Here is an 18557-nt window from a genome sequence, read left to right as displayed (position 1 = left end):
ATTTTTCTCCTTCCCTACATGATTTTCACTATTTTCCCTAATATTTTCTCTTTCTGCTTCTGATCATACTCCTTCTAGTCCTCCTTCCAGATGAATAAAAAATACATCATATTGATACCCAGAGACAATTTTGAAAGCAGGTTTCTAAACGTGAACATTGTTCTAGAGATATGTGACAGCTATTCAATATCAGTTGGTTATTTGTCCTCCAGGTTTCATTCTCTAAAAAGCTTCAAGTCAAAAATAATTTCTTCTGATCTCATATTTTTAACATTGAATCTATATTATTTTATTTAGTACAGGAATAACATTTCAGTCAAAGATGTCATCGTGGTCATCATCATCATTATCATCATCACAATCATCATTATCATCACCATCATCAAAAATGATTCATTAAGCACTCTATGCACAAAGTGTCATTTTGGTTGCTCTACAAAGTAAGTTAAAAGTATTGTCCCTGGCACCTATGTATCTTTAAGCCAAGAAATTTTGCCTAAGGGTGTTTCTTGGGGTTACACTGATCTTGTACACTGATTTTCTTTCTGTGAAAGTCAGTTTATGTAATTTCTTCATTATAACACTTTCATTTATAGCACTCATTTACTAAATGAAACACAACATCATGAATATTAGCTTTTGAGTGCCTGCTATGAATATAGAGCACCATATTAAGCCTTTGGGGGAGGAAAATAAGAGTGAAACAAAGTCCCTGCCCTCAAAATGTTTACGGTTTAAATTCATGAAGCTGTAGCATACCTCACTACTCTGTAGTTAGTCTGGTTATATTGAATTCTACACAGAATTCAATTTTTAAAGTTGGAGCTCTTTCTGTTTTTTGCTTTCAAGTACTAGTGTTTATTTTCTGTCATGCATGAACAATAAAACAGTTAAGAGATAGAATTTCTGCTTTCTCCTTTTGAAAGATTTCCAGGTATTTTTAGTGAGGGAGATATGCAGAAACAAAATTGCAGGAACCCTGATCTCAAGGTATTTATAAGTCAAAGTTGAGGTGTGACAAGATGTTCTTTCTGTTTTCTTAATATTATCAATTCTGCCTCAGTCACTGTGTAGCTAAAGATCTTAGATATCTGATCAGAAAGGAAGAATCCAGGAAATATATAACTGAGAAATGTAATAAAAATTTGGCTAGTATGCCATAATTAATGCCATAATTAACATTTTCTCGGGTTGCTACTTTTATTGTCTCTGATAACTCTTCTCATTGTGAAGCTATCCTAATGCTTTTTATACAGTCACAATGCAGGAGGAAGAATTATTTAATTGCCAGGGAGTCTAATCTTGTTGGTGCCTTTCTCACCTAAATGATCTCAGGCACTTGCTTATATTTGTCTCATTAATAAAAACAAACCAATCCACTCAAAAGTAGGACAAATTTGGTATGGGTCTTCCAGAAGACACCTTTAAATAAAGGCCCTTCACTTTTTCTCTTTGCCTCTTACACTGCTCCATTGATTTTTAAAAAGTCTATTTTTTACTAACTTCCGGGCTATGTTCAATACTTTGCAAACTCATATTCCTCCTGCCCAATTGCGCAGACTGGGTTCCTGAGGTTGGGTTTTTCTTCTTGTGACTCTATCCACGCACTTTTCTATGGCACACAACACAACAGTTTTTTCTTTTTTTAGTCCCATTTCTCTTTTGATTTATTACTCTTTATTTCACTATTTTTAGTCATCTGTCCTGAGGAGAACCCACTGGGAATGAAAAGATCCAGTCTGTTGCAGATTCTCTGAAGAAAGACATGTAACTTTTGACATTGATATATTGAAGCAGCATGTGGTGTCTGCTTTTCAATGTCAAAATGAAGTCCTGGAAGGTCAGGTTGAAAGAGGCAGCCTGTCCTCGACTTCTCTGTCTCCCAGTTAAATTACATCAACCTGTGTTACATAAAGCTTAAAATATTATAAGGAAAATATTCACTGACCCATTTGGATAGTTCAAATAAGTAATGATGTACAATTAGTAGGTCATTCCTTCCAGGAGAGTACTTTTGTAATATTCTAAGCACTCATTAAATGTTTTAATTATAGTCATGGTGATAATAGCATCTCAAAGTATGTTTTGGAAGAAATTCAGGACAATATATGTTTCTTTCCCTAAGGCTATTACACATGTGTAGAAGTAATCTTCACTTTAAGAAGACAGGTTGGATTTTACATGATGGGTGTGTATGCTCCTACTCTGCTCATTGTTGTACTGTCGTGGCTTTCATTTTGGATCAACCCAGATGCAAGTGCAGCCAGAGTGCCCCTAGGTAATGTATCGCATGTTTCCGCTTTGTAGTCGTATTCCGGTGCACATGTCTTTCAGTGTACCAAAAACACACAGATTGAATGTAAGTGATGTCATTTCTTCCCACTTCATCTGGGATTGAAAGTTGAACTAGATTGCTAGGAATATTCAGGCGTGGAAGTAAAGAAAAGTTCTTAATGGAATATACCTGATGTCACACATTACGCAGAGCATACAGAGTAATGTGGTGTCATCAATGGCTCTGATGGATTTACACTGGGGAAAAAATAAAATAAAATGAAGGTGGGGGCATTGAACGCAGAGTCTGGGCATCACAGCCTTTCACTGGTGCGAACAGTGAACACTGGTGCACACGCATGCCCCCTTTGACTCACTCCACCTCCTCTCCTCCAGCTTCCAGTGGAGGAGGCGGGGCTGCACTTTTAGCCTCTTTCAACCTGGTCAGCCTCCAGGTGACCAAGGCTTGACCGGGGCCCGAGTGCCAGCCTGGATCTCAGGGCTGCTCCCTCTTCTTCCTCCTACTCATCTATTCCCCGTCTCCTCAGAGAGCTCTACAACACCCCCTCCCTGGATTGGAGAGTACCCTATCAGCGGAGGTGGGAGGGAGGAGGAGAGAAGAGAGTGTGAAAGGCTGTTGTTGGCTCCACCTCAGTCAGAGCATGATTTGGGGTGGTATGGTTGGGAGACGATGGGTTGGGTACCTGAGCGGCTGGGTGGGTGAGGCTGTGGCAGTGGCTGAGAGCCAGATTAGCAGTGGAAGTGATGGAGAGTAGGTGTGTATGTATTATACCCTTAAATAACCTTACCTCCCACCAGACTCCAGTCCATAACCACCAGCAATGCTCACTCGCCCCGAGCTCCGCCCCACCATCCCACCAGTTGGCCTGCTAAGGAATCGGGCAGTGCCTCTGCTAGCCAACTGGCCATCTGGCATGTCACAGCCCGGGCCAGCACCTCAATGGGGCCGAGTGCCCTCTTTCTGAAGCAAATTATAAAAAAGCATCCACTTTGATTCAGACCAGAGCATCCACACTGTAACAGTAGTTATAATATCTATTTAGCAGAGTGTTCAGAATTCTGTATTAAAAGCTGGGAAGGAATACACAGGTTGGAATTAGACATGGTTCCTTGATCCTCGGGAGCTAACAGTCCAAAAATATCCAGGGAAGGTACTGGAGACAGACACATCAGGGATGGCGCAACAGTAAAATCCTATAACAGTGTAAAACGCAAGGTTGCTATGGCGAGATGAGAAAAATTTCAGTCTCCTCATGGCTCAGAGACCAAGGCACACTTTAGCCTTAGCAACTGCCTCAGCAGCCAGCGGTCTTCCTGAAGTTTTGTGTCTGTCTCGTGCTGCATGTGGTGGTTTTTCCTTTCCTGCAAGTGTGGTGCAAGGCAAGGGATAGAGTTTCTTTGATGGTGAGGGAGGAGAGCTGGGGAGACGGCAAGGTTTTGTCAGGAGCAGCAGCCCTCAATGACAGGAAGGAAGGTGGCAGTTTCCGTGGCGTACCATTCCGGACCGCTTCACCTTCCATCCGGGCCTATCTGAAAGTGTTTAGTCCGGGATTTAGTACAGTGCCTGGCATTTCGGCTGGGCTTAACAAACATCATAAAACACAGTAAGCGCTTAATGAATATCATAAAAAAGTTGGAACTACAAGGCCAAGCATTCCCTAAATTCCCCACTGCTCCTCCTAGCCTGCTGTGTCCCAGTGTGAAAAGTGACGGGAAAAAGGTCCACAGAGCTAGGGTCCATGCCCTCCCTGAAGGGAACAAACTTTAGTTTGTGGGCTTTTTTTTCCCCCTGTTTTGTCTCCTGATACTTCTCAAAACAGCTTTTCCCAGTGCCTGAGTCATTTTCTGGGATTGTTAGGGTACTTTGGGAAGCTAAATTAGCTCAGACCATTAACATTTTATCACAGAAGCAAGGATTTACAAATTAATACCCTTTCACATAGAGTTCTGCCATTTCTAAATGGGCCTGGCTTTCTCCACAGTGGGTGAATATGGCTTCTTATTCATTCATTCATTCAATAGTATTTATTGAGCGCTTACTATGTGCAGAGCACTGTATTAAGCATTTGGAATGTACAAATCGGTAACAGATACAGTCCCTGCCCTTTGATGGGCTTACAGTCTAATCGGGGGAGACAGACAGAAACAATAACAATAAATAGAATCAAGGGGATGAACATCTTATTAAAACAATAGCAAATTAATTTTTTTCTCATTTATATGTGATACTAGCTGTTAACCAGAATGGCTGTATTTTCTTCTATTCAATCTCAGGGTGGGTAGCTTTTCATAATCCTGTAAATTGTATTGAACCTTGAAATATTTCCCTTCTTCTCTGGAACTCTGGAACTCTGAATTCAAAATTTCAGAATTTTGTAAAGGTCAGTGAACCAAATGAAGTAAAACCAGTGAGCCAAAGGCCAGTAAACCAATAGTTAAAATGAAGGTGTATTGCCTTTTAGTAAAATGTAGACATTGACTTTTTCTCTCATCCAAGCTTTTGCATTATTTTCCTACCTTTTTAGAGCATTTTTTTGCTTCATTTGACTTCCTTTTAAAAATCTCTATTAACACTTTAATGATGCATCTTGATACTAGAACACAAAGGCAAATAAACCCTTGTTCAAACAAACACATAATTTTTGAAACAATTATAAATGGTTATTTAAATTCAAACCATGAACTTCAGTCCATTTTACAAGGAGGAGAAAGATGCTGGGAAAAACACCAACAGGATATTCTTTGACAAACAACATAAAATAGCTTACAATGGAACTGAAACTTGAGCCTGCTGCCTCAATTAAATTTGAATGTCCTTAAGGGTATTGGTTACATTTCTTTATAACTTTAATGCTTTAATATTTCTAGTTTACTTTTTTTTTTACCAAAAATGTAAACCACTATAAAAGAACAAAAGAGCTTAACACGTCTATATTTTTCCAGTAGTCTCTGGTTCCAACATTTTAGCCTCCTATGCTGAGGCTTTTTTTAATTCTTTTCACTCAGCCAGAATCCAAAGCATTCTCAGTTTAGTCCCAAACTGTGGCTTTCTTCCCCAGATGAGAGAGAGTGAGACCTGTATAAAGCTTGTGTAAAATTGCTCAAGAACCATTTGCAGTTACTGGGTTGACCTGGACAGGGAGCTCTAAATTAAGGCCAGTGTTGATTAGTTATCTTGGATCAAGTCGACGTTGGCAGTCTGGAATGAAGAAGTGACTTCACTCATATTTATATTTTCAGAAAGGTACTTGTCGATATGAGTAGAATTAAACTCACTTCACCTTTTCCTTTGGGTGGGATGTCAACCTGTAGCCAGTAGCCGAGGCTAACTGATCAGTTACCAGCAGTGAAATGGGCATCACCAATTCACTTCACATTCGGGACCAATACAGTTATTGTCTGCAGCAGTTGCCTGCTTCTTTTCTTTCACACCACAGCAAGGTCTCCACCATTTGGACCGCAGAGATTGCATCCTCACATGAATGTATGGGTTCCTTCGGCTACTGCTGGGAAGCCTGAACAAAAATGCTAGGATATCTGTTGCCTAATTGTACATTCCAAGCGCTTAGTACAGTGCTCTGCACATAGTAAGCACTCAATAAATACTACTGAATGAATGAATGAACATTCTATGCCATTTTATCTTTTTCAAGGTTATTTTCTCAGCATAGCCAGTCTACATATTTCTCAGAACTTAATTTACATCCTCCACATATTTCATAGTTGACTCTTTTCCATCCTATTTGGAATACCATTCTTGGATGAAACCTCAAAATAACAAAGTTGGGCTATATAGCAAGACCTTCCTTATATCAAGTGGAAACACATTGGCTCTGACTTTACCAAAGAGTTGAAACAGCCCCTGCCATACAGCAAGAGTAGTGTCCAAGATGATCTTGCTATAACCTCCAGCCTCAAATCACTGGAGCCCCTGAGAAGCAGGACTTATCAATCAATCAACCAATTGTATTTATTGAGCACTTACTGTGCACTGTACTAAGCGCTTGGGAGAGTGTAATTAACAGAGTTGGTAGTCACAGTCCCTACTCCCAATGAGCTCACAGTCTAGAGGGAGAGACAGACATTAATAAAAATAAATTAATTACAGATATATGCATAAGTGCTGAGGGGCTGAGGAATAAAAGGAGCAAATCAGAGTGACGCCAAAGCGAATGGGAAAAGAAGAAATGAGGGCTTAATAATGTTGGTATTTGTTAAGCGCTTACTATGTGCCGAGCACTGTTCTAAGCGCTGGGGTAGACACAGGGGAATCAGGTTGTCCCACGTGGGGCTCACAGTCTTAATCCCCATTTTACAGATGAGGGAACTGAGGCACAGAGAAGTTAAGTGACTTGCCCAAAGTCACACAGCAGACAAGTGGCCGAGCCGGGCTTAGTCAGGAAGGGCCTTTTGGAGAAGATGTGCCATACTCTGGCCATAAAAGGGTTCGTTTTATTTTCATCTTTTCCTTCCAAAGGCAAGTTCCTTCTTAAATTTTTAACATCAAAAGAAATATATTGTGTGTTTTAGGCATACTACTATGATGATAAAATGTATATTATCATAAAATGTATTTTATAAATAAAATGTATATGTATATTACATATAAATGTAATATGTATATGTATATTAGGGGAAGCAGCGTGGCTCAGTGGAAAGAGTCGGGCTTGGGAGTCAGAGGTCATGGGTTCGAAACCTGGCTCTGCCACTTGTCAGCTGTGTGACTGTGGGCAAGGCACTTAACTTCTCTGTGCCTCAGTTACCTCATCTGTAAAATGGGGATTAACTGTGAGCCTCATGTGGGATGATCTGATTACCCTGTATCTACCCCAGCCCTTAGAACAGTGCTCTGCACATAGTAAGCGCTTAACAAATACATTATTATATTACAAAGATGACAAAAGATGGTAAAGGGGAAAGTAATAGCTTTATAACATGGAATTGAAGACCCAGTAATAGGTCGATAGAGAAATATTTACTTATAGGTGTTTGTGCTATATGTGGGCAGGGATCGTGTCTACCAACTGTAGTAGTGTATTGTACTCTCCCAAGTGTGTAGTACTGTGCTCTGCACACAGTAAACACTCAATAAATACCACTGAGTAATTGATAGACTAGATTTCTATTATATAAAAGCTGAGAATCCAAGACTGGCTATGACAACTGTACAATCAGCATAGCGAAGTGGCTTTTTTTTTCTCCCAGGTAATGGAGAGGATACCCTGCAGGGAATGCAGGACTTTTTATCTTGGAAGTAGAGAAGGGAGAACCAAAAGCTTCATGATACTGTCTCCTGACTTTGGTATCAAAGTGGCACCAGTTCCCTGGGAGGATATGATCTAGTCATCCTGTATGCCAGTAGGATACCATTCAAAGCAGGGCTCAAAGCAGAGAGACTTCCGCTAGCATTTTAGAATTACTGATTTGATTATTTCAAAAGATGTTCAATTTGCCAGTCTTCTTTGCCTAGTTAGCTTTTACTGCAGTAGAATTGTGTTTTTTCTCCCGAAAGGTCTTGGCCAGCCCTTTTTTTTCCCTGTAACATTAGGGTATGTTCTCTTTTCCAATACAATTAAAATTATTCTGTCTGCTACAGACTAATCCAGAAAATAGTTTTCTGATGTTCTGGTTAGTTAATTTCTCTTTTGACTCAGGCAGAGAATATAGCCTTTAACCAGAATTGGCATAGCATGAGCTGGACAATCATTTGATAGCTATAACTGAATATCCCTAGCTTTTCCCAAAGGTTTGAAGGCAATAATAAAATATGTTTTAAAATCTTTATGCCTTTATTCCAGAGCTGACCAGATTTTTACCACCAAGCTACACTTTAAATGCATTTTGGGGATGAATTAAACATTTAAAAGACAGCATAAGACTGTACAAATGCAATGTTTCCAGTCAAAAAAAGATAGTTCTTGTGATAGGAAACAATATTAATTAGCTTCTTGAAGCTTGTTCGTTACTGAGGCATCTTAAGTCTTTTCAGGCTCAGTGGAAGTTTCTCAAATTAGTTATTGAAGGGTTACAATAAAATTTCCATTTACACAGGATTTTCTATTTGTCCCTACAGGCATCTTCTCAGTTCTCAGCTTGGCATCTGAATGTACCACACTGGCAGCTGAACTGCCTAAAGTATCTTATGTGAAGGCTCTTGATGTTTGGCTCATTGCTTGTCTGCTTTTTGGGTTTGCATCACTGGTAGAATATGCAGTGGTTCAGGTGATGTTGAATAACCCAAAAAGAATTGAGGCTGAGAAAGCAAAAATTGCCAAGGCAGAACAAGCAGAAGGGAAAGGTGGAAATGCAGCTAAGAAGAACACTGTAAATGGTACAGGGACCCCTGTGCACATCAGTACTTTGCAGGTAAGAATGAACTAATCCAGCTTCGCCTTGCTCATTGGTATGTCAGAAACAATTGGTGGCAATGTGTTGGAGACAGTTTTGTTTACATGGGTTTTCTTGTTTGTTTCTCAGGGTAAAAAGATAACCAGCAGCAAATTTAGAGGCATTTTGAACTGTATAACCTGCTATGTTATTGTGTTTCAGAAAGCCAATATTTGTTTAATGGTATTTGTTGAGTGCTTACTATATACCAGGGATTTTACTAAACGCTGGGGTAGATAGAAGATATTCAGGTTGGACACAATCCATGTCCCAAATGAGGTTCACAGTCTTAATCCCCATTTTACAGGTGAGGTAACTGAGGCATAGAGAAGTGAAATGACTTGTCCAAGGTCACACGGTAGACAAGTAGCAGAGCCGGGATCAGAACCTAGATTCTCCTGACACCCAGGCCCATGCTGTATCCACTAGGGGCCATGTTGCTTCAATCATCCTTATGAAATTGCACATACTTAATGGCATTTTATGGAAGCAAATTGCAAAATACAGTTTGTAGAATATCAAAATGGTCTCCTACTACAACCCTACCCCACACTTTGTTCATCTATCAGTAATTCGTTTCAATGTCTGTCTCGCCCTTTAGACTGTAAGCTCCTTGTGGGTAGAGATCCTGTCTGCCAACTCTGCATATTATACTTTCCCAAGCATTTAGTTCGGTGTCCTACACACATCAAGCACTCAGAAAATACCATTGATTGACGCATAGTAAGTGCTTAACATATACCACAATTATTATTATTTCAGCAACTAAATGGAAGCCTTAGTTTTACTAGAGTAATTGCAGTATATCTTCCAAGTATAATTAATTCAGAAGCTTAGGTACTTGGAGAATCCTACTCTCAGGCTTTAAAAAATGCATTGGTCTCCTGAGAGTAGGAAGCATTTTCTATACTGGGGAATAACTTAAAATGGAGGTAATCTCGCCACCATTTCTACAAGCCTGTCCATTTTAATAATGGAATTTGTCATGAAATGTTTGCTTACTGCATAATAGTGTAATGAAAAGTTCTAACAGATTTTTAGATATTGTATATCATATATATATATATACATGTAGTACACTACACTAAACACTACACTATATGCATAGTATATACACTAAAATAAATCAAAACAAAGTAATTTAATAATTAAAATTATGTTTCTGGCTGGCTGGTAAATGCAAAGTTTGGTAATGGGATATAGGTTTCTTTCAACCGTACACCTTTGGTTGATTATAGAAAACTTATTACCTTCTGTTGCCTGTCCAGGGACTCTGTGTGAATATGTGTGTGTGTGTGTGTGTGTGTGTGTGAAGACTCAATTCCATATCCTAGAGGACAGGCAGATAGACATCCCCCAACATAAAAACAGTTTTTTATAAAGGTTCAGTGCATAGGGTAATAAAATTGAATGCAAAAGGAGATTACTGTAATCCATCAATTTTGGTGGAAGTGACCCTGCGACAGAGTTTAGCCTCAGTGGCAGAATCGAGTCTGGCACTTTGAGTACCTGTTCTGTTAATACAGAATCTCGGTTTAGAGGCTGTCAACTCCAAACCTCTTTCAAGCACTGCCATGTCTAGGACAAATATTTTCTGTCACTCTGAAACCTTGAAATAGAATCATTTAATATCTATTCAGAAACACACTATAGGGCAATAAATGAACTTGATAGTTTGTCTATCATCTTTTCTAGTTCTTAGGAGTGCAAATGAGCATTAGTAAAATAATGTAGTAAAATACGACCTATAATTTTTTGATTCTGTCTCTTTCCTCAGGGATACCTTAGGTCTATCAAAAGTTCTAAGCATTTTATGCTGTCTCTTTTAATTCCTTAGGTTGGTGAGACAAGATGCAAAAAAGTCTGCACTTCTAAGTCTGATCTGAGATCCAATGATTTCAGCATTGTTGGAAGCTTGCCAAGAGATTTTGAATTATCAAACTATGACTGTTATGGAAAACCCATTGAAGTTAATAATGGGCTTGGGAAATCTCAAGCAAAGAACAACAAGAAGCCTCCTCCTCCCAAACCAGTCATTCCATCAGCAGCAAAACGAATTGATCTCTATGCCAGAGCATTGTTTCCTTTTTGCTTCTTGTTCTTTAATGTCATATACTGGTCTGTGTATTTATGATAAATCTCTTTCCACTTGTGAAGAATTGCATCCCATCTGGGCTCCCATCACGAAGAACAATCAGCAAAATGATTTGCATTCTCAGAGCAATATATTGCATATTAGGTGCCGTGCGATTATAATGAAACTATGGCATCTTAATTGTGAATGAACGCATGACACTGTAATGTTTGTGCTCTAAACAACTAGTGTCTATAAATGTACAGCGTATACATCCTGCTCTAGGACTCTATGAGGGGATCCTGCATACTAAGAAACTTATTAAAACCCAGATAATTCTCTTCTGATAACAAAACTGAAATGCACGCCAAATCTCTTTACAGTTAATGCTCTAGCATATGTAGTAATTCAAAGCTCCTTCCTTGTAACTTTCAGATAAAGCCATCTTTTTTCTTGTTTGATTTTAGATGGTACTGTTGAAGAACAAGCTTTAATTGTAATTCATATCAGTTCAACTTTGTAAGTGGAGAAGATAAATATCAATGAAAAAATAAATATCAGAAAATTACTAATTTTGTAAAATCAGCTCATTTAAAAGCTGCATCACACCATATGAGAAAGGAAAAAACTTATGTGGGTTGAAATACTTATATGGGTTCCAATGAATTAACTCAAAAAATGGGCAGTTAAGAAATAATCCTAGGTTTTAATAAAACCTATTTGATCTGGTTTCAAAGATCTCATACTTTTAAATTGGAGGGTTGAAATATTGATATGTTGTTTACCAAACCAGAATGCCTTTCAAGGAATAAAGCTAAGTTTTTGGTCTGTACTTTACAGGTTAAACCTATGAGTGGTACCTTCTCCAGCGTATGCTATACTCCCTTTTAGTTTCTGGAAGGTAAGCAACCACCATTCACTAGCTGGAAAGTTTTAGTAGATTTATAAATGAAAATCTGCAAATATCAAATAATTTTAGCTTCTGTGAAGATGTGGTTATCATAAAAATGGCAGTTAGAGATTTACCAATGAGTTTAATTTCTCTTTCTGCTTCTCTGTTTTGAGAATTTGGGGATTAGTTGTAAAATATTTAAGCAATAGTAAGCCTGCATAAGTCACTTTTGAGAGTGATAAAGGAAGAAGTTTGTAATATGCAAAGCTGTGAGACTTTGTAAAAGGAAGTGGTCTCCCTTTTCCTAATATACATCCAGTTGCAATTCCCCAAACAGTGACCCCAAACCACCAAAACAACAACACAAAAGATCCATGGTCTCAGGCCCTGTGAGACTCATTCCTCTCCCAGTTACTGGACTAAGGTCCAGTAATATGACCAAGGACATTTTTCATCCATGAGATCACAAAATACCAGTGCAAAATTAAAGAACCATAAATAATTCACACCACATAAATGTAAAATATTTTCCTAAACCACACTTAAGTGGTTTTCTTGAAGTTGCTAGGTAAGCGTGTATCTAACGTTACAATACTCTGGCATATTTTTCATTCGACAACTTGCCATGCGTGACTCAAACAATGATATGGATACTTTTGGAGACCCTTTGGTTTTGTGTTTTGCACTCAAGGTCATAAAAGTTTACAAAACTGTTTGAAACAAATCCTTTAATAGTACTTCAGCACCCTCTAGTTGTAAAATGTTTCTTTGGAAGAAAACCTTTTTACTACATACTCAATGAAAAGTTCCCTGCATACATACTGGACTAGGCAAAATATTGCGATGTGAATGATAGGAGAAGAAATGAACATCATAGGAGGGATTCTATCAAACACATGAACAAAATTGGATATCAAATGCATGAATACCTACTGAGGCTGTAACCAGAGCAATAAAAATTGGGTTATTTCTGCTAAGACTCACTCAAGCACTGCGAAAATGTGTATCCTTTTTAATGACTGCTTACCCTATTTAAGTCAGCTTGCATACTTCGGGTGGGTACATTTCACCACATACTGCAAGATATGTTGCCAGAATAAGGAGTGGAAAATTAGGACATAAAATGTAGCTGTAGAGCAATCTCAGGTGACCCTAGCATTGGGCAGACATTTTGACCTACCATAAATTATTCACATGAATTTTCAATGGATGACATTATGTTGAGAAATATTTTGCACATTTCAAAACTGATAAATACTAACATGTTTATCTCTGCATTGTGCAAGTGAGTGTGTGCAAGTTTGGGGATACCTGACTGCTCTCTCTTTCTGACAGGACCCTAGCCTGGTCATCCTTGACTAAGGACCAAAGAATATCCCAAAATTTCAATATAGCTTTATAGCATTCGGAGCTCAACAGACATATCAAATACTAGACAAAAATGGCAGGGGGCAACACTAAAATTTTACAAAAGCATTTGCCACCATCAATAGATCTAATCTCTGGCAACTCCTAAGTCAGTTTGACCTTCCAGATATATCTGTCAAGATCCTGAGGACATTTATTTAGAATGAATGAGAGTAGGATCATCAGACAGTTGCAGTACAGTTGGCTGAAGTGGATGACTGAAAGTAGACAGAGGAGAGACTTTAAGGATGCCATGAAAAGTTTCTCAAACACCCAGTCGTATTTATTCAGTGCCACTGTATGCAGAGCATTGTTCCAAGCACTTGGGAGAGTACAATATAAGAATAAACAGACACGTTCCCTGCCCACAACGAGCTAGTCATGACAGCTGAATATTGAGGGACAATTTGGACAAAGATTATCTGATTATCAGATAATCTGGACAACAGATTATTAGCCTGGCCTGCTACAATTAAGAAAGGAAAGTTCTCTTTGAAACAGAATCTGCAGGAGGAGGATGAGGCCAAAGGTAAAACAACACAGAATTTCAAACAGTAAACATTACAGCACAGCAGGGTATGGTGGTCTTTGTGAGCATGTGGTGCCAGGTTCTGCCCACTGCTCATTAATCGTCTTGCCCTCAACTACATCCATGTGTATATCTCCGTGATCATTACCAGTTCTATCACCTGCGAAAGTGAAGGACAACTATATGGCTCTACATTCATTTATACAGATGTGTATCTGCATGTATGGCAGATAAATTTTATATGCTGAGCATTTAATATATTCTCATTGCATTGTTGTGTGTGTGTCAAGTTTTTTTTGATATGCTGACCATTTACATATTCTCAGTGTGGTGTAGTTACTTGTTTATATCGTTCTCATATAATGTTCATTTTTAGAAGTGTCAACTAAAACCCCATAATGGATTCTAAATTCCATTTTTTCCATTGATGATAGACTAAGAAAATAACTGCAACCTTTAGTTATAAGGAAGCTTCATTTTGAAAAAAAATTTAAAATGGTAACATTTTGGTGAATAGTTATCCTCTGATCCTAATGGAGGAAAACTGGTGATATCAAAGTTGCACTAATATTCTTAAATTTTAAAACATAGAGCAGAACTGATCCTGGATTCAGAAGAAAGGAGACAGAATGGTGCTCTGCACATAGTTAATTTCTCAATACATATGATTGATTGAGTGAATATTTGACCAAGTTTTCCTGAAGATGCGTTTGGCAGAGCTTAGAAGATCTATTTTAAATAAGTCCCTTGTATTTAAGGTAGGCTACATTTAGGACTATACGTGCGATCATTTATCCAACTGAAACTATCAGTTATGTAGAGCACCATACATAAAGATTTACAGCACAACTGTAAGTGAATGCTTGCTAATCTAGTTGAAAGTGATCAAAATAGAGAATATATGGAGATCTATATATTTGTCCTTTATATTTGAAGGACAGCTGGAGACCCAACCAGGTGTGCAGAAGATATGAAAAAAACTTTCATATGACTGAAAGTACATGAAATAAAGAACAAACCAAATAAAGAAGATGGTAAGGAAAAAATGAAGCGCTTTAGATGCCCATCATTAAGTATTTTGTATCCAAATGTTGGAGCATTTTAATAGAATCTCTGTGGAGTCAAATCACGGTGTAGAAATTAGCCAACCCAAATTCTGAGGAAATATCTCAGGATAATTTGATATGTTTAGATTTGTGAAGTTTGAAATGTGATTATTCCACAAATGAAAGCTACAAAATATAGGAAACAATATCATTATAGTCATTATGGGTTTACATATATAAAATGGAGGCCCAGGTTTTCAGGTCAAACTCTCTTGAGAGTAAATTGATTAAGTAACACGGATATTTTCCACAGATTTTCATGCTCCTAGACTAAAGTGTGACATTACCAGTGAAAAGTTTAGAACTAGAATCTAATTCTTTCTTTGAGCTTCATATCGACAACAGTTAAAGTCTCTTTAGCTGCTGATTTTCCACATTACACTAGTTACATTTATTTTTCAATTAAATTGTCTCACTGGGCCTAACCCTGCCAGTCTGAAAACTTGTTATACACCCCAGTTTGTCACCCCAGACAATCGTGACTCCCATTAATTTTGCTGACAGAGAGGCATGCCTAATGACCGCGAGACCCAATTCCTGAGATCCAACTCCAGTCTTCGTCAAATGATCTCATTGAAGAGCAAGTATTAGTCAATTACCATTGCTTTACCCTATGCCATTGATCATAACAAAACAGAAACCCTTTTTGTGGTATGGTAAGCAAGATCAAAAGGTAAATTGTTTAAAGCTTTGAAAAGCTAAGCTCATTTGATATGTCTAAGATTGCTTTTCTCCCATGAGGGCGTTCCTTTAAATGCTCGTTGAGAGTCAGAAAAGCCATAAAGAAAAAAATGGCACTTTGAAAAAGAAACCTCATCTGCTGCTTTGAAGGCCAAGTTGGTCCTATGTCACCCTTTGGAATTTTTCCCTTGGGATGAAAATCTGGCATGGACTTTGTGCATCACATCAGCTTATTAACAAAGACCAGTTTTGTTGTAAGTCCCAAGCAGATTTTTGGATAGGACTGTAAGTTTCTCAGATGATCCTTAGGCTAATGAACAGAGAAATTATTTTATTTGGAAATGATCAAGAGGGAATAATTATGGAATCCTGCTATGTCACTTTTCAGGATCTATTTTCTAAGTAGGCCATAGTTTTTATGGCCCATCCTTCTGTTTAATTTAAAAACATCACTGACTGTTCAATTTTTCACTGATTCTGTTTGCCCTATTAAAACCTATTAAATTTTCAAATATCCAAGTAAAAATATAAAATATCTTCAGCATCACATGGGGACAATGTTTACATACATCCAAAATGCATTTTTTTTCAAACATGCTATTTCTCAACATGAAAATGTGGTTCTATTTTTTCAAAGGAACAACTACTTAATGATTGAAATAGACTTCATTCAATCCATCAATCAGTGGTATTTCTGGAGCATTTACTATGTGCAGAGCCCTGTACCAAGCAACTGGGAGAGTACAGTGCAACAGAATTAGCAGTTGTGTTCCCTGCCCATAACAATTCAAAGCTAGAAATCTTTGCTCTAATCTTTCAGAAACATTGTAAGTCTTAGCTGTTAAGATAAATGGCATATCTGTACATAGGGGAAACTCCCTACTCTCCCTAGAAGCCATTTCAGGTGAAGGAGAGGAGAGCAGAATGTTTGTCTTGAAATACAGTAAGTGCCGGAAGAATTGAACTCTATTTGAGATTCGGAGAATTCCTTTCTACCTTCATAAGTCTAAAAGTTTTTCAATATCTTACCAAAATTCCAACACCACTGTTATAAAACCTTTCTATAAAAATTATTACTCTCTCCTTCTTGATTGTTCCAAACCCTCAGCCACCTCAGAATCCTTGTATATGTATCTAATCATTCATTTTCTTACTTAGCCCTTGTGTTTACTTTTAAATTCACAGTCAGCTGTCCGTTGTATTCAAAAAAGAGATCACTGTTGGTGAAATTCACCTGTGATGGGTGTGTCCCTGAAAAGATCAATGCAGGAGGTATATTGTGTGCATGACTTTTTTTAATCTATTCCCACATTCATAAACTACCAATTTTCCCCAATTGTTAGATTCTTTGAGAGCAAAAATAGCAAAAAAAGACTGTTTTTTTCTTTAATTATTATTTCTGTATCTGCTCCAATCCTTCCTTTAGGATGAGAATCTTGCCATCTCATCAGTTTATCAGCCTGCATTTTAACCTCAGCTCTGCAACTGACCAGCTGTGTGACTTCAGGCAAGCCACTTGGCTTCTCTGAGCCTCAGTTTCCTGCTTTGTAAAACAGGAGTGATACCAGCTCTCTCTTAGCTGGTATGACTATGAATCCTGTAAGATCCCACTCTCACTAGTGTCATCTTTGAAAAAGGAGAACTACTCACTTTCTTAATTACAGTAATTCCTCAACCACCTTAGCATCCAGAGAGACATCTTTGAATCCCAAAAGAAGAAACAAACAGAAGCAACCAATTCCCCATCAAAATCCAGCAAAAGCAACCCCAAACAGAAGATGTCCACCCAGATTTAGAATACTTACAGTTTCATCAAAATTTAAAAGCTTGATAGGAATTTACAACTGAAGAGGTCTGGTTATAAAGACCAGCACCTCTAGACTATAAGCTTGTTGTGGGCAGGGAACATGTCTACCAACACTGTAATGCTGTATTTTCCCAAGAGCTTAGGACAGTGCTCGATACATGGTAAGCTCTCAGTAAATGGAATTGATTGATTGGTAGAAGAAATGGGTTTAGTCATCCTGGTTGGGTATAGTACTTCAAACTTTGACAAAGACACTAATGAATTACAAACTTTGAAATGTGGCTGAAAAGGTATGAGGCCAATAATCTGATTGTTATCAAATAAATTTAAATAGAACTAAGTATGAATTAAAACAAACTTTAGGCAAATTCTGAGAAAAGCGATTCAATAATGTCAGAAACCAAAGGCAGCAAACTGATAACGGAGAAGTTGTAAAGCAATATAAATAAGTTATCACTTTAATGGTAAAATAAAACAGCAGTCAGTCAATGAGTTTCATTTGTGAAATGAGCCCCTTTTATGGACATAATGGGCATAAGAAGGAGAAATCTCTTTCCTCTGTTATCTTCTTTCTAATCTGCAATATCCAAAATAAGTCTGGAAAAGAAAAGATGAACCGGAATCAATTTAGTTTAGATAAAGAGCTATTAAAATGAGCTCTTGGGATGGACATACTCCCAAGGGACTATTTTAGTGCATCTCAGGAAACCTCTGTGGACAGATATAAGAAAATAATTAGTATGGGAACTAGGCCAGCTACTAAGCCTCTTGCTATAATTTTGATCATTTTGAAGCCCCTGAAGGTGCCTTTCCTAGTAGTGGGTTGCCCAGTCTCTTTGTTCAGGTTAGATTACCTGATTAGGAGAAATCCTTTTGAAGACTGGATAAAAATAATTGGCTACTAATTGGTATATGTCAAATTTCTAATAAAAGTTAGTTTGCGATGTTCTCAAAATAGACTGCTCCATATGTATTTATTCTTTTTCTAAGACATCAAAAGTACACTGGGTTTTTTTGGGGAGATTCATGAAAAAACTGCAACACCAGTAAATTCAGCAAACAATGCTGTCAATGAAGAGGACAAGTAAAATGCTGATGCTCCCACAGAATCGGCATGGCCTTGTGGAAATAGGATTACACGACAGGAGACCTGGTTTCTAATTTTGCCTTTGGGCATTTGCGTGTTGTGACCTTAATCAATTCATTTAACCTTTTGGGCCTCAGTAGTTCCTTATCTGTAAAATGGGGATTAAAAAGCTGTTCTCACCCTCAGACTGTGAGCCCTGTGTGGAACAGGGACTGTGATCAGATTGTATAATAATAATAATGATGTATCTGTTAAGCACTTACTACTCTGTGTAAAACACTATACTAAGTGC

The 18557-nt window shown here is 37.9% G+C and overlaps 1 protein-coding gene across 1 annotated transcript in view; it reads left to right on the top strand.

Annotated features, from left to right (window-relative positions):
* Positions 1–12631, top strand: part of GLRB (glycine receptor beta) — a 78096-nt gene extending 65465 nt beyond the window's left edge. The window contains exons 8-10 of the mRNA XM_029077007.1: positions 2126–2278; positions 8369–8661; positions 10520–12631. Of these exons, the coding sequence (XP_028932840.1) occupies positions 2126–2278; positions 8369–8661; positions 10520–10816 (743 nt within the window). The 3' untranslated portion in view covers positions 10817–12631. The remainder of the gene's footprint in view (positions 1–2125; positions 2279–8368; positions 8662–10519) is intronic.
* The last annotated feature ends 5926 nt before the right edge of the window (positions 12632–18557 follow it).

The sequence above is a fragment of the Ornithorhynchus anatinus genome, chromosome 12 (genome assembly GCF_004115215.2).
Source record: "Ornithorhynchus anatinus isolate Pmale09 chromosome 12, mOrnAna1.pri.v4, whole genome shotgun sequence".
NCBI classification, from domain to species: Eukaryota; Metazoa; Chordata; class Mammalia; order Monotremata; family Ornithorhynchidae; genus Ornithorhynchus; species Ornithorhynchus anatinus.
Note: the sequence above shows the minus strand (reverse complement) of the source record. Positions and strands in the feature narration are given on the sequence as shown.